Below are 21,590 nucleotides of genomic sequence, written 5' to 3'. Positions count from 1 at the left end.
AAATCGCCGAAAAACAATTTCTTATGTGCGGTTGTAACATTTATTCGACCTTGTGTTCAATTGATTGAGTCACGTAATTACAACAAAGCCGATGATGTCAACCTAGAGGTTCCGGGTTCAAATACAGTTGGCGTGGGAAGAAAACAAGTTATTAAAATATGAATCAACGGCTATTTTTGAACCCCGGCTTTGATTCGTCGTTGTCGTTGTATCAACACTACATAGCTGTCAACAAACAACGATTTAGTTTTTGTTATTAGATTGTAATCGGGTGTAGTTTTGGTAGCGCAATAGAGCCACGCGTTATGAGTAACCTGCACTCGACGCCTAGCGCGTTTCGTGTGGATTGCCTTTACCCCCAGTATTTATTTTACGAGACCGATTTTCGCACAATCTGGGCTTCCTATCTTTACCGTGCGACGTAAATATTACGGCAATATGCCGCGTCTCATAGACTGAGCAATCGCCGTATACCTGGAAGGGCTAAATTTAGCCAGATGTCGTAATTCATCGGCGACATAATTTAGCCTGAAATCCTGTTCATTCAACAGTAGCCTCCGATTCAGAGGCGCTATAGTTACGTCATAGTATCACGTTACCAAATTATGGGGAGCGGTGGTAAGGTAAGGGCTGATTACGAAGAGAATTGACAACTTGTACTGACTTGTTGTATATATGTCTGACCACCTGCACCGTTTCAGTATAGACTCTGTGATTTATTACTATATGCTCGCTTTTTCAGTAAAATTGCTTTGAGTTAAATGAAAATGATTTTTCTTTTTCTGGATTATTAAAAGTACAGCTTTGTTAAAAAATAATAATACTGTGTCGTGCGTTAAACCGTTAATATCTGAGCAATGGTGATATATATTAGAGTGGAGAAAGATGGAACACTTTTCATTCTATTTTCTCGTCCCATTTGGTAGTAAACAAAGAACTTTCAAAGAATTATAAAGCCGCCTTTCCCGGCATTACTATATACGTTTTAGAATCCTTAACCCATTTTTAAAACACCTTTATACATATAACTTAACAACCTAATCAGCTATATATGTGCATAGATTTTTAAAAAAGTTGTAGTTTCTCTGCATTTAAAAGACTTGTACAATAACTGTACGCAGCACAAAAGCAACAAATAACTAAAACAACAGATTACGTCTGTACAGTTCCCTTCGAGATAAAATTTCAGAAGAGCGGAAAGTGGTCAATTGTCAATTACTCGCATTGGCCGCACAAAAGGACAAGCGATTTTCCCGGCTTAGTCTTTATAGCTGACTGGCCACTTCAGTGTGGTCCAGGTAACATGATACTGTAACGAGTATAGAGTCATGGTGTTTTCCAAATCCTAACTTACATCCGGGATGTTGAGGAAGTTCGGAACGTTAGAACGAATTGGAAATTGTTTATAATTTATTGAACTATATATACAATATACTGTGGTACACAGGTGGCTTGGTAGTTGAACATAAAGGATACAAGGGTTTTAGCGATTCTTGTATACGTTTTGAAGTGAAGGCGTTACTGTTAAATACTACCATGGTGGAATACTGTGTAACCTAGGTTAAATGCGACGTTAGGTTTTAGTATCTAACGACATTTCTCCCCAAAAAAGTTGTGAATTACTGGCTTACATCGCATTCGAACTGCTAATTTTTGTGGTAATGTAAGTTTCGGGTAATGTAAAAAAGATTCGTGGTAGCATATTGCGAGATTGGACAGACAACAATAAACAACTGGGTGCCCCAAAATCGGCTTATGGGGCGCGGAATGCACGAAACCGGTACTACAGGTCTAAGATGTGGCCGCGAAAAGGCAGATCCCTCGCCGTGTATACACTTTGTGCATTCTCACATGCCGATGATGGAATAAGCAGCTTATAAGTTGAAGAACTAGGTACATAATGTGAAGCTTTGCACGACTGTCGTGGTGTGAATTATGGGATCTTAATACGTCCGCCACAAAGAGATAGCGAGTGTCGCTTTGATCGCACTACGTTTATCAACTGACTATGACGCAACAAACATGCCCAATGTCCATCGTCGTGGACGTAAAACACACCGCCTAATAATTATGTCGAAGTTAGGGGTAGGATTTTATGTAGAGGCGGAAGATCAATAGATAAAGATAGCGGATTTTACTGACTGGGCGATATTTTTAGGTTATAGGGTAAGATGGTTTATGTTTTTATTCTCTTTTTATATTTAGTATAAAATAAAGATCATTTACATGTATATTTATGTACCGAATCCTCACGGCGATGTTGGTTGGTAAAACTAGTTATCTTTACGACTCTAAAAGTTCGTTGTTAAATTTTAAAACTCGTGTAGGAAACGGGGTTATTATGTGCTAACGATATTCAATTTTACCCTAACAGCGGTATTATAAATTTGGTTAAAGACTCTATATAAAAATCATTGGAGTAAAATGCAAGTAACTTTTTAGGTGTGTAGATTTTTCGCTTCAAATACGTTTAAAAATAAAACTGAAACGCTTTTCGTCGTAATAAAATAGCGTTACGCACATATATGGCCGATGCAAAATGGTGACGACGGAAAATGTATTACTGGTGGTAGTTTGCAAAGTGTCGATGTATTTAACAATTTATAATGAAAATCGGCACATTATTTGGTACAATTCAAAAATTGTGAAGCCATTTTTACAAATTCAAAAATTGTAAAGTAACAGTTGCTGGTACAAGGTTATTATTGATGTTGTATTCTTGTATAGACTGGTGAAACTACAATGCTTTAATGTTAATGATTCTATCAGTTAACATTCTTACACGAATAACTGTGGCAATGGATTAAAATTCAGGCAAAACTTGGGTTGTCGGTAAAATTTTGTCACGAAAATGGCGGCTTGATGCTAAACGTCGGCAAAATAAATTTAAAATCGCGTATTGGATATGGGTTTAAATTTAGGTCAAAAAACGTGAGTTTTATATTTTCGGCGAAAGTGCACGAAGGTGGAGGTATTTAGAGAACGGGGCGTTACAGCTTTGGGCTCTCGGGCGTCCGCGCGAAAAAGCGACGAAAAAATGGACTTTCGCGACTCGCACACTTGACGCGGCTACCGCGGAGTCGACCGGGTGCAAGTCTAACGTTCAGTCGGTGTCGTGGAAGGCTGAGCAGTCGCAGGGTTGCTGGATTAGCGGGGAGTGCCGGCTGCTAGAGGTTAATGCAAAGGCGGGGTGGCATGTTGGTAAACAAATTCATGCAAAGTGTTTCCGCCGGGAATAAAAGGGTTGGGTCGTGAGTTAGATATAAAGGCTCAGTAAACCAGCTTCCGTTCGCCAAAGGCCCGGTACTTAGCAGGAGTATGTTTGGTAAATGTTTTTTGGGTGCAATATGTGTAATATATAACTGAAGTTTGCTGAAATGTGTACATTGTAACAGAGCCGCAGCAAAAATTTAATTACTTTTTAAAGCTCTAAAAATGTTGCGATAAAAATCCAGATAATTTGGCTGCTGTCGCTTACACTTCGTTGCACTGGGTTTTTACCTAAATTTGTAGGCATTTTGTAGCGCGGGTGGTCGGACGTATATAAGCTCAGTAAGGTTAGGCTTCTGTGAGCACCAAGCCTGCTTTCCATGCTCCCCTTGTGTAAGCGAGAAAGTCGGCGACATATAGTTCCGCAGGGGCTTATACAGGCTGTCTGGGCCTGCCTTTCGATGTACTGCCTAAAAACGTTGCTATTATGCCCGACCTACCAAAGCCATTGCAGCAGAAAGCGTGAATAAACCTACAACTAATGGTTTTTACTTAGCGCGGTATTTCCCTACTCGAATGTGGTGTTATACTTGTCTGGAACTTTTTCGTTCGAAAATTGTTCCGGGTTGCTGGACTGGTCTACTTATTCAAGCGCGCGTATTAATGGAAAGTGTATGCGTTGTATCTTTCGTTAAGTGCTGGCGTCGAGCAGGGCTAACCTCATTTCGATTTGACGATTCGGGTAAAACCGAGCGATGGACAGGACCTGGAAATGGGAAAGGCTTACTAGAATCAGGGTCGAACGAGATAAGAAGATCAGGATTCGCAAATTAGCACTTGGCTTTTTTACGTAGAAACATAGGATGTCCGCTGAGCCCCTTATATATACGTAGTACGAATCACCGGCCTGGCGTTGTATAAGCGAGACCAGCGTGGACGAAAAGGTAATTGTTTCCGAATGGATCGCGTTCGAGAGAGCAGCGCTTTAATTAATTACCGAGGTGGTCGCCGCTCCGCCGCGGGCGAGGTAGCAATTATACTTAATAAAGAGCCGTTAAGAAGTAGCAACTTTCGCCATTCAGTCAGTCGTCGGCGCAGTAAATGTGTAGCTTCGTTTATGGGGATTATTCACGAATTAAGTCAACAAGTTTATAGCAAAATTACGAGTCGTAAAGGTTGCCGATTCTATTCGAGGTATTTCGGTTTACAAGCCATGCCCCTTTACGGCGTTTTGGTAAAACTTAAACTAAAATAAAAATATGCTTAAAGTTATCCTTAGACAAAAATCACGAGTTTGTACTAAATATAACATATACATATAAAATATAAGGAGATATATTTTTGTCGTGCCAGTTTCACACGATCAAGGCGTGTTAAAAATAAATACAGCGACTAGATTTAGAACTTGGAGCTATTCTTACTGAGCCATCTTGGATTGTTTATTTTAAAATACAGACAGAGTTTATTTTGAAAGTAAACTTGGAGAAACGTTTGTAGCATCAAGACGTGATAGACAGAACTGTTTACTACGCGCTGAAGTTGTTTAATGTTTGAGCGATTCGGTTTGTTTGCTGTTTATAAAACTCTGATGTAGCGGTTGGCCTAAGACTGTTTTGTTTGCCTGATGTAATCTGTCTGCTATTTAAATAAGAACAGAGAAAGCAAGCGTTCTTATTTTTGCTAAATACAAAATATTTTATTAAGTATTTAGGAGTATTTATAATTTTAACCTGTGTTCTTTATTTAAAAGATTTCTTTTAAGCGCTTTTAAATTATTACAAGACCAGTTTTACAACATCAGTTATTGAAGTATGGAAGTGACAGGACACCACCCTGGTCGTGTCTTGAGTCCTGTTGATGTCTATCAAGGTCGTTTGAACCACACGCCACAACGGGTCGGTCACCCACAACTTAGCCAGCAAAGGTCTCTACCAGTTCTGCCGCACCAGTACAGTCTCGGCAACCACCATCAACCACAGCTACAGCATTCCCACAGCATTGAGCAACCGCCGCACCATCACCAGATGCCGCATCCTCAACCGTTTCAGATACAACCAAACTCCCACGTTCTTCAATGCCTCCAACAAGTCAACAAAGGTGAGATGCCGGCCAGGCCAAACAGCAGTGAGCCAGCGCTGAACGCGCCTCTTCAGCCACTCCACCATTCGCATATACAAAGATCGCCAAACGGGGAAGCGGTTCCAGCAATGGAAGAGTTAAGGAACGAGAACGCAAACAACAACAACAGCGCAGAGGGAGTAATGGATGGCAACACATCAGCAATGTCGGATGGGAGCAACGCTGACTTAGCTGTAGAGCACAACTTGAGCATCGGAGCAGTGTCCGGAGCACCCGAGACTCCTCCGAGCACAGAAGAGGAAGGAAGTGACAGCACGAATGGATCAGGTGGGAAGAAGCAAGATAACGGAGGAGCACTTGGACACAGGCGACCAGAGAAACCACCGTACTCTTACATTGCTCTCATAGTTATGGCGATACAGAGTTCCCCAGCGAAGAAGTTGACGCTGAGCGAAATTTACAACTTTCTCCAAACTCGTTTCGAATTTTTCCGCGGTGCATACCAGGGTTGGAAGAATTCCGTCCGCCACAATCTCTCGCTTAACGAGTGTTTTATTAAATTACCGAAAGGTCTCGGCAGGCCTGGTAAAGGTCACTACTGGACGATCGATCCTGCCAGCGAATTCATGTTCGAGGAAGGCTCGTTTCGCAGAAGACCTCGCGGGTTCAGAAGAAAGTGTCAAGCTTTAAAACCATATGGCATTTTCGGTGGCGGGCCCGGTTTAATCGGACATCAAGGTTACGGCCCCCCGCACGAGATGTTTGGGGCAGGAGGCATGCCCCACGGGGCCATGCCCCCGCCTTCACACCACCGACCCAACTTAATGGGGTTTGATACTGCAGGCATGAACGCTGCTGCTGCCGCTTCTGCACATTTCTTTAACGGTGCGGCGGCCGCAGCGGTCGCAGCGAATGGCATTACAAGCCCACAAACAACGTCTCCAACTCTGCCCATCCCGCCAAAGGAACCAGGTACCCCACATTCCCCCCACAACCACTCTAACCCCTACTCCTCAAACTGTGCTGAGGTTTCCACTGGAACAAACACTTCTGTCCAGGTCTCTCCATCCATGTCCGCTGTCGCCAACCACCCGCACTACTCGCCGGGAGCCATGTTCAGCTGGCCGGGCGCAACGTCCCAGTCCCACGGGACTTACATGCGTCCAAATCCGCCAACGCCCAACGGAATCCCCGATCCCCATACCCATGCGATGATGAACGGTAACGTAAACGGCTCAGTGGGTCAGCGCATGGAATACCACCATCCTTTCTACGCGACTCCAAGAGACAGCCACCTCGCTTATGAAGGTAAAATTTAATTATATCCCCCCCTACTTTTTGACGCCAAGGGCCGTCTCGTTTTCCGCCATATTGATTTTTCTCCAAACCTCAAATATCCTTGCCTGTAATCAAAGCTGACGCAATAAACCAACACCAACCACACACCCCGGGCATAGTTGGGAAAAATATTAATATTTTAAAACATTTGATCAAACAGTGTGATATGCGGTAGCCATCTTTCTACGCAATGATGGTGTTTTCGAAAGCCAGGACTCGGATAAGCTTCGCATTCTTTACCCGTGAACCAGTGTGATTCATTCGCGAGTGATTTTCGGCTGAAGGCTAAAAATTAATTTGATGTCGGAGCAGCTAGCGCATCGATTTGACACGGGGTTAAAGCAGACTATCCGCAACAAACACGCGTGCGCATAACTGCCAAGTGATAAGGCACCGGACGATGCAGTTCAAGCTGTAAGCGCTCCTTTCGCGCGCGTACATTCAGCAATTGATATTTGTATAGCAATTACGGAGGCCGACAATTTGTCGCGATTTTTCGAAAGATAATTGCTGCATTCCGAATCGCCCTTCGCCACATCAGCGGCCTGTGTGTCGCTGCATTAGGCTGACATTAAAGCCGCGGGATTTATACGCGATAAACTTACGATTGCGATTTCCTGTTTACGACTTGGGCTGAATTAGGGGCCTGTAAAGTATCACAGGTTTAAGCGACGTGAGTCGTTGAAAGAGTTTGTTAATCGCGATAACAAAACCACGAACACGGTCCAGCAATCGATTAACGTTTACCAGCGCTAGGGTTTCAATCCAGTGCTCAAGAAAATGAAATATTTTAACCGCAAAAACGGTTACGCATTTTGTGAGTAAACTAGCGACTTTCAATAGCGTGTTTAGGCAACTTTGAACTAGATGAATTTTGCTTCCAAATTCTTCTGGGTCGCCGCTACGGTGCAATAAGGGCCGGATTCGCCAATTAAAAGCCGGTCATACTTTAGAGTGAGAATTTTTAAACCGTAGCCCCGAGCAGCGTCCTATGATTAGTGCATAACCAGATAAGAATCGAAAATTCGCAGCACTGGCGTCGGCCTGTCTGTCGAATATTGTCTTCTGTGGGCAAAGGTGTTGGGGTGATGCTCTATTTAAGAGTCGATGCACCCAAAATCGAACATCACGCTGATGATACGCACCGCTTGTCAGATTTTCTGATTAGGAACTTGGCTTAGGACAAAAATACGACCTGACGAAGGCCACATACGATCAATTATCACTTTACGATCCAACATTTTTGCAATTACAGTTTAAACAGACCATGATAAAGAGTCTTTTTATACGATCTGTTATATATTAGGGTGGGGAGGATAGAACACCTTTTGATTACATTTTCTCGTCTAATTTAGTAGTAAACAAAAAACATTCAAAGAATTATAAACTCCTTATACGACCCCCATAGACCGTTGTTAATATTTTAAAACGTGATTAGGATATTTGGACATTATGTGCTAAATGTGTCCCGTCTTACCCCATCCCATTGTATGTGTAATTAAGACTGTACTGAATAAGGCCGAGCAATAAACCAGCTATAACTTTAAAAAACAAGCGAATGTTTTCTGCCCAGTGACAGGTCGACAAATATTAATGATCCGCCACTCAGGCTTAAACGTTAATTATTAAAGGCCCAATAACATTTAGCGAATATTTGATGGCAACCAAAAATAAAAAAGGCGTTTATCGTTCAACTTGTGGGATCAGGGGCCTTGTAATCCGGAACGATAGACCCTTTAATACACAACTTATAGCCGGGGTAAAAGGCGTCTTTCATCTTTCGTTTAGCAGCTGAGCGATCATACGTTGAGATACGCGAACGTTATCACCATGTATTTGCCGTCCGTTTTAATTGCTTATAGCCGGATGAAGACCCACGCTCGTCTTGCAGGTGTTGGACGCACTTTTGAAACCACGCGCTTGATTTATTAGCCTTGATTAGTCAACCGGTAGCAGCTCGACAGACGGAAATTTGACGGAAAACACGTCGCCGGAAAACGCGTATTAAACACGCGGTGCATTTTTCTCGTTGGAGCTCTCCCTAAAATTGAGCGTCAGTAAATATTTCGCGTGGAAAAGTTTGGTAGTACAGTTTGATTCGATCAGGATCTGGTCGATCTCATAGCGTGATCTCACACCTGCTGTATGTCGTAAACAGCAATGAATTAATTAAATTCCCTGAAAACTTGGGTGGCTTGTACGCCGGGTGCTGACGCAATGACCGCTGACGATACTCGACGCGTGGGGTATCTATAAGACCTCAACATCCCCCGCTATTGTTAAAGTTATTGGGTTGGCCAAATTTATAGAGGTATTACATGTATGGTCAATTAAATAGATGTTAAATTATGTTTGAATTTAAAAGGCGAATTTTTCACGCCTTTTGTTTTGTTTTCTTGATCAGTAAACACACTCAGCAGTACAGTACACGCCTAAATAGTCCAGTGGTCAAATATCTTTATAAATTAGAATGTAAAACCTGCTAAAGTATAGGAAACGTACATGAGAGCCGTTGTATTGCGAAGTCCATTACTTGAATACGGCGAACAAATTGGCGATTACGCAATCTGATCGAAATTCAGCAAAATTACATCGGAGCCACTCGAACCTGCAGTTATGTCGTTAAGTTACAGCTTACGAATTGTCGTTATAATGAGGCCACGCGGTCACGTAATAAGATAGCCGACAATTGCTGTAATGTGCGCAAACCGCGCCTATAGGAAAATCCACTTTTAGCTGTGATTCGGCCGCATAAAGAATAGGACTTTGCTCTAATCTGGTAATCCGAGCTGTAACGTGTAATCACGAAATTCGAAAACAGTTTTGCTGTGCGAAAGTAACAGAAACACAACTGTATGCTTGCGAATACTGTAGCAGCACGCCATTTTGTTTATTTCTCATTACCGGTTTACACACGAAATATTGGTGAAATAGCCAGTTTAAACAACATGTTTTCGACAACCAAGAAAAAGCCAGTTCTGCTTAATTACAATCCATTAGTTTGTCTTATTGTCCATTTCCATTACAGCGTAAATTTGATCAAAGGAAACGATATTACGAGGTAAAGTCATTACTACTAATGAAGTCCGTACGTGAATTGGGGTAATTACTGATTCGTACAACTCGACCGTGTCTAGCATTCGTGCTATGTGTAATGTCATATGCCCTGCGTAATCCCCACACGATCAGTTAATACGACTACATAGGCGACCCTGTTATTACGATTTGATTCTGTTTAATGACGATATGGAACGTTCTACCCACCCAGTGTAAATTCTCCTTTCAAATTACAAATACGTTAAGGTAGGAGCGACCTTAGGAAGCACGACATAGAGTTTACGCCAAATATGCGATATACATCATAAGTGTAAACGCGTGGTAAATAACGATTGTTTAATCTTAGCATACCGCTTATGACGTTCGAGTAAACAAAATATGTTTCCGACCAAAATCTTTCCGGTCTATGACGTAGAGGTGACGTAACCAGTTCTGCGCAAGCGTCAAAGGTGTGGGTGACTCGTAAACATTTTGCGCCGATACAGTCCTGAGGTGGGAGACCTACAGCGAACATGCGTCGATGTGACGTCATTTTTAATCCCAAACAAACGCGTAAGACGTAGTGCGTTTTCCGTGACACGTATAGCAATTGACTGCTATGTATAATGCGGGAATTAATAAATAAATGAATGAAAAAATGCATGAATGGATGTAACCTGCTTTATCCTCGCGTGGCCGGGCAATCGCAGTCGTTATAAAACGTTCTGCTGTTTCATACACCTTGAACCAGTTTACGAGTTACCATACATATACTTTGTTTAAAGCTGACAATTTATACAACCAATATATAAGAGACCAGGGTTCGTAGCCTAGAGTACAAGCTGACAAATTAAAATTGATTTAGGTAATATTGTATAATAAAGAAATAGGGAATCTGTGGCGGAATTGCGTTTCTCACTGCACCTGGTTGTACCAGCATCGACAGGTTTTGATACAATTAGCGTGACGACAACCCTTGCGGCCGCAATGCAGCTTTGTTTACGTCACAGTGCAAAAGCTCTGACGACGAAGCCTCGATTTTTGCGCTCGAAAATCGCGGAACAAACGCGATTGAAACGCCATCGATTATCGACGGTTTTAGAAGTTTCGCGAACAAATGTATAGAAGTCAGCTGCTGCCCCCGTTTGCTATCATGCTAAAAAAAACTGCCTCGTTCAATTAATGTTTGTTAGATTTTTACATAAATTTGTTGCGATGATATTTTTAAAAGTCCGTGGGAATTTATGGTTTAAGAAACGGGTCTCACACCGGCGTTAATAACTGTAGGAGACGAACTCTACGAGTAGGAAACCAACGTGAGAACGTAAGGACAGTCGACGATTCCGCGGCTGATTCGGCTTGTGAGAAATTAACTGCCACCCGGGCTAGCACAACTGTAGAGATGGCGTTTTTAACCTCGAACCCGCTTTGTAAACAAGGCTCATACCGACCGAAATGTCGCTTGGAGAGTATGAAAATACAACTTACCGCCGAGCTAAAATGTAAAGGTATTAATGTCGCATTCGTGGGAATAAGCGGGCTTAAAACGGATAACGAATGTGAGAAATACAATTGTGACCACCACCGTTAAGCGTTCTGTCTTGATTGGTATCGGTAAAATGAGACTGTATGCCATTGCTTTGCGTGGCCTTTTCTATTAATAGCGCGGGCCTCGCTCTTATAGCAAACAGTTTATGGCAATCAAATAAACATACGGGCCGTGATTATCACTATCCAGCATAGAATCTCGTTATGCCTTTCAAACTACCGGTAATCAGTAATTGTAGGTGCGAGATGGGCGTGGGGCGTTTGCTGTAAAACAAAATGGCGCATGGGAATGAGAAAAGAAAGCAGGTGACAATTTGACGCTCGGGTTTGGGGGGGAGTTTATAAAATATGTATCAACCAAATGTGGTAGAAAATTTGACTGAACGCAATGGCTTTTATGTCGCATGACTCCCTAATACCGCGCAAGTTTGCTTATTATACGCTGACGAGGCGATTTAAACTCAGCTGTAGAAATAACTTGATTTATGATGCAGTTCAACGAATGACCGTAAAGCTGCAAATACCAGTTATCAATCACTACTCCCCTCGCCCGTTTTGTGCAGCCAGAAATGCGGCTTTCCTGGCGCTATTAAACCCTACTTAGCTCGAACGAGATAGCAAGGCCTCGTTAATCAGCCGTAGTTGGATTAGGCGGACACATTTTATATATATATAGCTCGCCGTAGCCAGCTTAATTATTACACGAAGCTGAAACAGCTTTAACTTCTGTCCATCTACTCCCATATCCACTGAGCTCGGACCTCACATGGCTTTATATAGGAGGACTGTGTCATTAGAGAGATAAACGTTTCGGCTCAAATTCGAACATGCACCACCAACGAAGTTAACTTGATTTAAATCCTTAGCGCAGTGGACTGAGTCGGTTCCGTAACTTAAACACGAGCGTTACGGGTCCATGGCTCGGCGCAATGAATAACTAAGCCTATACTATATTTACATGGCGTGGTATATACAGTTATGTAAACAAATTAAATATATTGTTTTGTCCGCAGCGCCCACCATGAAATTCAAGACCGAATGTGCAATGGATCCTTACTCCACTAACGGGATGGATAGAAAGCCTTACCCGGCGATGCCAACGCCTATTCCTGTAGCATCGGGATACTCGAACGGCTACTATGACACCAAGTCATGCGCGATGTGATCTGGAAGCACCCGGTAGTGGGGGCTATCTCCTAACTTCCCAGGCAAAGACTGTCCGGTGGCGCAAAGCTACATCACCATCTGGGTAATGAAGAATGATCTGAATATTGAATCGGGCTCGCAAAGCTGAACAGAGTGATACGGGACGGCCGCGTAAAGAAATAAAAGACCAAGAACGATCCCAGCGAGTGGCACATTGTATTGCACGAATGTTGGGTAATTGTTATATGATCCAATCGTTTATTTTATTTGAAAAATTGTACAATTAAACAAAAACTAGCTACAACGAATCGAGTATTCCTTCCAGCGACTTAAATACAGTCTGTAGGCAGGATTTGATGTATTTTTAGCCACTGCGAGAAAGAATGGCGTAATCTGCTTATGGTGACGACTAGATAGCCAAAAAATATCAGATCCGGTCTCGAAAATATCGCCAGCAATCTATCTTCATTAAGAACACGGGCTTACGACCGCTTCTGCCCCGCCGATCGTTGCCGCCCGAGCTGCGAGCGACCGCCGTCTTGTTTTCGGTAAACAGGCTCCGATTCGCCGTAGGATTACGAGCGGCAGAACTGTCAACGTTTTCGTATATTAATTAAAGCGAAGCGCTGGGATATCTAGCGGAGATTAACAGTGCGACTCTCGGATCAATTCTTAATGTGATTTTCCCTCCGCAAAAGCAGATGCGCCCAAGTCACCCCAACTGTACAGTGCGTTTCTCCTGAATCGTTGAACGTAACAATACTCCTTTGTTCGGTCACAAAAACCGGCGGAGGTTTTTCGAACCTCCCATCGCCAATAAGTAGACGACGATATTTAAATCCCCTGTAGCATTAAATACTGGACAAGCGGGGACCGAATTAGCAGCAAGTGGACGTGACCGCTGATATTATCCGCAGTCGCTGCATTTCGGCGTCAACGCCCGTGAATGTGAAACGTCTTTCTAAATGTCACCAGTTAGTAGCAGACAGCAATTTGTATTTTCTACGCACAGTGTTTTCCCAGGAATCGCGCGAGTTCCGAACAAGCATCTTAGCTCGCCACAGGTACTTAGCATAAACAAACACGCCCTAAACTTCGCCGTTCCCACATACTAACTTCAGCGTGGCCAAGAGAGCCGTCAGTCGGTTTCTCTTATCATCAATAATGCATTTAATACTTCAATGCAGACTGGCAGCTTTTCGACATTTGCCGATATAGGAATGAAGACTACATGACGCGTGAGGCAATCTGCCAACCAGGGAAACACAAAGCAACTGTAATTAGATTTTTCGCGCTACTAAAAATACATATATAGCGCCTTGCTAAATCTCTATTGGTTTATGCAAAATTTTTAATTTGTTTGTTTTGGTGTCCGCCCTGTTGGCCCGGAAACCTTGAATCCCGTAAAGCTTCTGCGGGTCGACGCCCACGTGAAGTTAAATATAATTAAATCGGAGGCAGCCTCGTCCGCAAACGTCCGCTTCTCATAAAGGCGGACCTCGGGATTTGCTGCGTTTTTATGAGCTGACACGAGGCGCCGTTTTCATGAAATATTCATTAAACCGTGAAGCAAGATTAAGCTTGGGCAAATGCGGCGAACGCTGTGACGAAATTTGTTGCTATTCCAGTGAGACTTTCATTTTAGAAGGAATGTCTTTCAATGTACACCGTTTCTTTAGGTTGTTAAAATGTTAGGACGATATTTACTATACCAAAAAAAGACGGAAAATATATGGACCCTCTTCCCCTACCAGTTTATATTATATATAGGCATACAATTTGGTCTCGTATATATAGCTGGCGCGGCACAAAATTTTGAAAGGGTAATGCAGGCAATTGCATTAACCTCAGAGCGATAACTAATTTCACAACAAAGATACCAATATTTAGACGTTCGGATGCCATGCAACGATCAAAATGTTGTTTTAACGAGTAAAGCTGTACTTGGCCGACCTTCGTAGTTCTGTGGTGCCAATACAAATAAAAGCCCTCGCTTGTACCTCCGTTCATATTATGTAAAAACGGCCTCAGATTTAAGCTGCGGCAAGTTTTCGGAACACAGTAATTATGATAGTCGACCGGTTTATCTCTACCAGCAAAGCACCCGAGCTCGTTTGTTTATTTGACTTGTCGCTAATTCAGGATCGCTAAAATTGGGAGAAAAAGAGCCAGTGTTTCCGAGTGGAATAATACGCGGTCCATCGCATGCCTTGAATAGAAATTATTCGATAATCTTGCAACACTATAATGTAATTTGAGACATGGTTATAGATTAGTTTGTTCGGATGGACACAATATATGTCTATATTCGTACTCGCGACTTCTTTATTTCACATTTCGTAAAAGAGGATCATACGTTATACATCTACACCAGCAAGCATTTGTGTTGCTGATTTTTACCTAAACAAAACATGTTTTCCAATGTATTTTCAAGCCCCCTTATGCTTGCTGTGAACACTGATGTTCCCTACAACGATCAGCAGCGATATCTCTTACGCGGGATTGCTCGGTTCAGATCGACGCATACGAGATAAAGATCGAGCTCCGGTCCCCTCGAACCGAGGTGGCTGTCAAAAAGTGAGTTAGGTAATTTTTGCTGCGTAGTAATTATTCTGTTAGTTACCGCGGTTGGTCCGTGTTTGCCGAGTTAACCTCCGGTACAAACGCTTCCGAGAACTCGACCTCGTACCAACGCAGGTTAAGCCTGTTTACCGGCGATTTTTAAACTCTTCTGCTAATTTCAAGATCGCTTGGCCGCTGTCGCCGCTGCAAATGTGTTATGCTCGCTCGAAAAATCGGTGAGAGTCGGCCGGTTTTAATTGGCGAAGACTGATGTTAGTCATCATCAGTCTTTGTTCCTCGGTTGAAAACAACGGATTAGAAGTTGCTGACAGCGGCAAATTTTTCCTCGTGAAGTGGCCAGCATGGAGAATGAAGACAACTTTTGATAAACATGCCGGTTTAATCATGGACGAAGCGTCTGCGATCGGCCGTCACTCTAAATCTCGTCATTTCCTTTGCCACGGTGGCGAACAATTGACGGCGACCTAATTAGTATAAACAACGCCGGCGAAAAATCGGAAACAAAAAGAAATTTATGAGAAACTAATTAGCGCACCAACAGTGTTGTCACGTATACAGAACAATGAAGTATGTGACGAAATAAACACGAACACGCGCTGTATAGCGATCCCTATGTGACGTGGAAACAGCATCAAGGTGTGTTTCTTTACTTTGAATTGGTAGAAGGCTAAATATATTTACTGTAGTAAAATCTACAATAATCAAGCGATTTTTTATATAGATAGGGTGGGAGAAGTTGGGACACCTTTTCATTCTATTTTTTCGTCACATTTGGTAGTAAACAAAGAACATTTAAAGAATTATTAAACCGTATGCTCATGACTCCGAAATACCGTTGTTAATTGTTTAAAACACGATCACGATATTCGGATATTATGTGTTAAAGGTGTCCCATCTTCCCCCACTCTAATATACTCGATATTTATACTGCTGTTAAATATGCGGAACATTTATATATACTAAACATTTCCCAGTTTTAAGTTAGAATTTCACTACGTGTAACAGCATAGAAAGGATTTAACAAATTTTCGTAAAGATAAAGAAGGGTGGGGGAAAATGGGACACCTTTGACACATAATACCCAAATATCCTGATCGTGTTTTGAACAATTATAACAACGGTCAATGAAAGTCACTAAGATACGTTTTTTTTAGTTTTTTTTTGTTTACTACCAAATGGGACGAGAAAATAGAATAAAAATGTGACCCATCTTTTCCCATTTACTATATACAGTAATATTTCCGTTTGTTACTTTACTTCTCTATAATACTATAAGTGCTCAACTTTAAAATACCGCAAAATATACATTTTTTTTAAATATAGTTTTTGGTCATGATTGTTATATTCTGACGTACCTATAGCGCCAATTGACATAAATGATGATAAGACATCGCGCTTTTAAATTAGAATGTGGCGAAGACTGCCAACCCAAACTAAAATAGTCCAATTCTAAAATGTCGTGAGCCGTAATGTGACTTTCGCGGTGTTGAAAATTCCCACACCGCTTGCGATGGGCAGCTTAAGACAATTTAATGTACCCTCGATAATTGGAAAAGCTTGTCGCGGTTTGGAATTTCAATGACTTTGCGAACAAATACCGAAAAAGTATCAAGGCCGAAGGAATTTACCGTTATTTATTAAAAAAAAATCTGTTCTGTAAGGAATGGGTTTTAAAAACATTTTTTTCGTTTTTTTATTAAAAAATTAGGACGTTTTTATCTTAGCCGCTATATGTTAGACATTGTGTCTATACACTACATCAGTCAATCAAATAACGTGTTCTTGTCGTTTCGGACACCTTTAGATAAACAATTTCCGCAAGGACGCGTTATTTTTAGCCACGCGAATCACGGCACACCGTTCTCCACCAGTTTCAGTAGCAAATGCCGATTTCCTTATTATGTTAGCATTAGGAGTCGGCGAGATTACGATATAATTGCTGTTATTGTAAGCCTGCGCGTGGACCTAGAATTTACTTCTGTGAAATGTTTGTTTAACAAATTATGTTATGTTGTATAGTTACGGATGACAGCAAACGAAATAAAAACTAATTGAAGACTAAAACACACATACGTTAAAAATGTATAGTCGGGTTGGGGAAGATGGGACACCTTATCATTCCATTTTCTCGTCACATTTGTTAGTAAACAGAGCACATTCAAATAATTATAAAACCGTATCCTCACGACTCAAGTAGACCGTTGGTAATTGTTTAAAACACGACCAGAATGTGTGTATATTCTGTGTTAAAGCTGTCCCGTTTTCCCCACCCTACTATATCTCTGTCCAAAATCGAAAGCGTGTTTTACACAGTCTAATTTCCAATAGGCCATTTCTCTGTGTGTGGAAAATGTTTAGAGATATTTTGCAGACGGGTTAATGGAAAGGATTTACAAACAAAATGTACGGATAGGGTAACCTGCCGTGAGTTTGACATGACTTAAATATCGGCGCCGAAAGTGGGGAACGAAACGGGTGCAAACCAGTGCAAATTTGACCACCTGTTATTTGGGTGTGGGATATTTCTGCTTTGTATGCATACAGAATGTTGTGTTTGCTATACGCAGCATCAATGTACCGTGGAATGGGTATACGAAAACTTGCAGTGGCTTTAATTAGGAGCTAAGCGTTCCGATGGTGACCAAAATCCTTACTAAGCTTGACAACGGGTTGAAGGCGAGTTCGTGATAGGATTATCTTTTAATCTGCTGTAGAAGGCCATTTCTACACAAATGCGACAAGATTCAATTTTCAGTGCGGTTTTCAAAAACAGAGCAATGGCAGGTAAGGAACATAGGCTACTTGGGAATATATGCGAAATATACGCGTTTAATCGAAACGAGACCGATATATGAATACGTGTAGGCCTATAGATACACTCCAGAATAATGTAATGTATTAGCCTTCGAAATTGTTTCACCGTTATGTAAATGTCAAAGAAGTAGCAACATACAGGAATAATAGGTGATCATGCTTCGTATAATACGGTGGGGTAAGATGGGACACATTTAGCACCTCATATTCAGATATCCTAATCGTGTACGTACTGCACGATAAAATAGAATGAAAGTGCCCCATCTTTCCGCACCTTGTCATATATATGCATTTAAACGTAGGTTAAAAGCAATCTTCAGCGGGAACGTGTTACTTTTTGTATAGTACTGTGGGCTAAGGTGGAATGCCGTTAGCACGAAAATGCTATATTTCCCGATCGTGTTTCTTTGTTTACTACCAAATATGACAAAAAAATAGAAAGAAAACTCAAATCGTCGTATTTCAAATACTGTCTTTAAAGTGAGTAACTTAACCAAGACCATTAATTTCTAAACTGAGAATCCAAGGACACGGCCCGAATGAGTAGACTCTTATTTACGACTACATTACGCCGTCTAGCGGACAAGTTAAACAACATTGGAGATTGTCAAATTGAGATTCTACTTTAAGTCAAACAAAACTGGGCAAAAAACCTAATGTCTGTATTGTTATCCCCATGAAAATAAAACAATAAAATTAACCCGCAAGTTACATACGCAGTAGTTTATTAGCTAAAATTTGTATAAATATCACAATACTGTTATTAAATATAAAGTTGCCAGTCAAAGTAAAACAAATAGAAGAAAAACAAAGATTTGTTACAAACCTAAATGTGACAGGAATGTAAACTGACAGGTTAAACACTGCCACCAAATATAAACAGTTGCGAAAGAAGATACACCAATTGTGGTATTTATGGTCGGTGACAAATAATTAAGCTGAATTAAGGAAATTTACAAAACTTAGATATTGCAATAAAATTAAAATTTTTTTACCCATTTGTGAATAAAATCATCACGACAAACATTAAGTTTGAAACTTGTAAACCATATATTTTAGTACAATAGACTATATAGGATATAAAACTATTTGGTACAATATAATTACATCAAAGCAAAATAAATTGATCTAAATAGTACATACCTTGGTTGCATAATTAAGTACTTGTAAGTCCAGCGGTTATTTCAGCTGAAAAACTGAGGTGGTTTATTTAAAACATTAACATCTATATTTATTTTGGAAACAAAATAAACAAATTAAATTAAAATAGGAGAATCCAGCACAGCTACACCTGCAGCAACGCCACCATCTTTGTGTTTATCAGATTTGGATCGCAATAAATGACCAACAGTGTGGCTATCAGTGACCTCATCTCCATTACTGCAATATGTACAGCTTTGGTTATGTGAAAAGCTGTTTAAATACAAGACCTTACCTGTTTAATAAATTAATGCAATATTTTATAAAATTTAGATTATACTAATTGTGCTCTCAAAAATCACTTTTTGTTTATAAGAATTTTGATTTTTTACTCTTAAGCATTAAGTTTAGAAATGTAAACCAGTAGAAAACACTTACGTTAAAAAGGCGCCAAAAATGCCAAGTTCACTAACAGTATTTGCCATTGAACAAGCATGATCATAAATAATATAATTTTTTTGAACTGGTGGTATGATTTTCTCCATAAGAATGTAAGCGCATCTTCTTTCATCACCTCCTATCTCAGTAAGCTGTTCAACCATTTCGGAGTCATAGAGATTGTTTCCTACAACATATTGTATATTGATTGAAACCTGAATATTTAAAACATTAAATTCAATTGTCATACCCCCTCCTTCACGTTGTGGTTTTAAAACAAAACCCTCTGGCTTTTCAATTGCAAGTTTAACAGCAGCATCACCTGCAGCATTCTACAATTGACAAATTTTAAATTTTCACATAAAACACACTGCAAGCCCAGTCACTATTCAATACCATGTCAAGTGAATATAGATCTGCAAATGTGCCTCGCAGTCGTTTGACGGCATCCTCATCTTTAATAAACTTTTCCAAGACACCAGGTTTTGCTAAGACTTGTTGGATTTTTTTAGAACCAACCAGTTGGTGGGCAATGCTTGGAGATTTAATTGCAGAACTCAATTCGATCAATTTCCTAACTTCCCAGTGCTAGAAATAAAGGAATTTTGAAGGTAATAAATAACTTTCTTTGGTAATAAATGTGTGTTATTTTTCCTAGAGAGCATCAGCAGATACAAAAAATTAAAACACTTTCAGTCGGCTATATGAAAACATATGCTAGCTTCTCTATTAAAGAGGCTTTAGCATTTATTAAGAAACAATTTAAAAACGATTTGCTTTCTCGAAATATTTATGCCTGGTACAAAAACTGTTGTATATGCTTTTATTTAAATTAACATTAAATATGACCAGTTTACTGTATAGCACTTCACCTAAGTATTTTTATAATCAGAGGATAAGTCTTTATGGTGTCACAAAACATACGCAGAAGTCTGTAAATTTAATAAAATATATTTTACCTTGTTTGTTGGGAACTGATCAGGCATATAGCAGGTTCGGAAATATACCACTGCCACTTCTTCATCATCTCTGTAAAGCAAAACCACATTTTCTATAAGTTTACACTATTTTACTTTTTTTAAGAAAACTTGAGCTTCATATATCAATTAGTTTAAAACTTTCAAAAAGTGATGGTTTAACCTAACTTACATAAAAAGTTTTCCATCTTGATCAGTTCTTGTTGTTGATATACAATTATCAAATACTTTTCTTCTAACTTTAACAGCAGGATCGTATTCATACATTGCATATTCTATGGCACGCTGGTCATATATATTTGTCTCACTTTTATTAATCATAAATACAAATAAAGCCTCAGGATTCCCATATTTTTTCCACCCTTCTACCATTACTCTTGCTATACCACCCAAGGCACCATTTTCAGGCATGTTTAAATTGTCAAATGATATGCCTGCATTTCTTAGGTTGTATTGTTGAAGTCTTTTAACTTTGTTTGTTCCAATCCCAAAAAAAGATGCTGCCATTGTGTTTATTTCAATTTGCTTGGGTAAAAATACTGCAGGTTCACCAGGAGATTTCTGCAGCATGTAATCAGAACGATAAATACCAATTTCAACTTTCTGCAGAGAAATCGATTGTTAATAATTGTTGCGCTTGTTAGAAAGACAACAAGACATATATGTACCTGTGCAAATTCATTACCCAGAGTTGCCTTGTAAATTTCAAAAAGATTTTTCACAAAACTGTCAACTGCAATTGTACTGAAAGTAAATGGGTTACCAAGTGTTTTGCACCATTACTAAACTGTATACACTTTACTGTTATTAAAACTAAAAAGAAAAATTCTCACCTACGAAGAACTTCTTCCAGAAAAACCACATCTCTACTGACTTTATGGAAAAGTGAATGGATATCATCTTGAACACTTTGTGTTTGACTAAAAGCACTTTTCGAAAATGAGGATGGATACATTGTGAACGGTGCATGACTGCTCTTCTGCAAAAAGACAACATTTGATTGTCTGTTGTACAGTTACAAGGTTAAATGTAAAAACCATAAGCACATTTTTCAATTGTCTAGTACAAACATCTATGGGAAAGCTAATAAAGAACGTAACACAATTCTTTTAATACATAATAAATAGTACATGCTTACTTACTTGTCTATCCCCTGAGCTTTCATCTGGTTTATTTAACATTACAATACCAGTTGCATGAGAAAAATCAACAGCATCATTAACCATGTGCTTGGTAACACATACATCAGTTGCAATGTTCTGCATTATTTTAAATATTTCT

At 40.3% G+C, this 21,590-nt stretch overlaps 2 protein-coding genes across 2 annotated transcripts; one reads left to right on the top strand and one right to left on the bottom strand.

Annotated features, from left to right (window-relative positions):
• The first annotated feature begins 4,969 nt into the window (after positions 1 to 4,969).
• Positions 4,970 to 12,657, top strand: foxf (transcription factor protein). The gene is given in 2 exon segments (NM_001078242.1): positions 4,970 to 6,597; positions 12,225 to 12,657. Coding segments are annotated over 2 exon segments (1,728 nt in total). The 5' UTR covers positions 4,970 to 5,021; the 3' UTR covers positions 12,377 to 12,657.
• A 5,978-nt stretch (positions 12,658 to 18,635) lies between these two features.
• LOC100180646 (glutathione synthetase-like) lies at positions 18,636 to 21,584 on the bottom strand. The gene is made up of 9 exons (XM_002125287.2): positions 21,452 to 21,584; positions 21,143 to 21,288; positions 20,978 to 21,053; positions 20,482 to 20,912; positions 20,292 to 20,361; positions 19,729 to 19,920; positions 19,583 to 19,664; positions 19,333 to 19,519; positions 18,636 to 19,134 (listed from the first exon to the last, which is right to left on the bottom strand). The coding sequence occupies exons 1-9, from the start codon at positions 21,572 to 21,574 to the stop codon at positions 19,011 to 19,013; spliced, it is 1,431 nt and encodes a 476-aa protein (XP_002125323.1). The 5' UTR covers positions 21,575 to 21,584; the 3' UTR covers positions 18,636 to 19,010.
• Positions 21,585 to 21,590: the final 6 nt, after the last annotated feature.

The sequence above is a fragment of the Ciona intestinalis genome, chromosome 3 (assembly GCF_000224145.3).
Source record: "Ciona intestinalis chromosome 3, KH, whole genome shotgun sequence".
NCBI lineage: Eukaryota > Metazoa > Chordata > Ascidiacea > Phlebobranchia > Cionidae > Ciona > Ciona intestinalis.
The sequence above is the reverse complement of the archived record's forward strand: the minus strand, read 5'-3'. Positions and strand labels throughout refer to the sequence as shown.

What these genes read in the sequence shown, in the direction of transcription:
- LOC100180646 (XM_002125287.2), bottom strand. Translation starts at nt 21,574, where the DNA reads ATGCAGAACATTGCAACTGATGTATGTGTTACCAAGCACATGGTTAAT. An exon ending in ATCTATATTCACTTGACATG is followed by an intron (nt 19,665 to 19,728) that starts GTATTGAATAGT and finishes TGTCAATTGTAG; the next exon opens with AATGCTGCAGGTGATGCTGC. An exon ending in ATTTTTGGCGCCTTTTTAAC is followed by an intron (nt 19,135 to 19,332) that starts GTAAGTGTTTTC and finishes TACATATTGCAG; the next exon opens with TAATGGAGATGAGGTCACTG.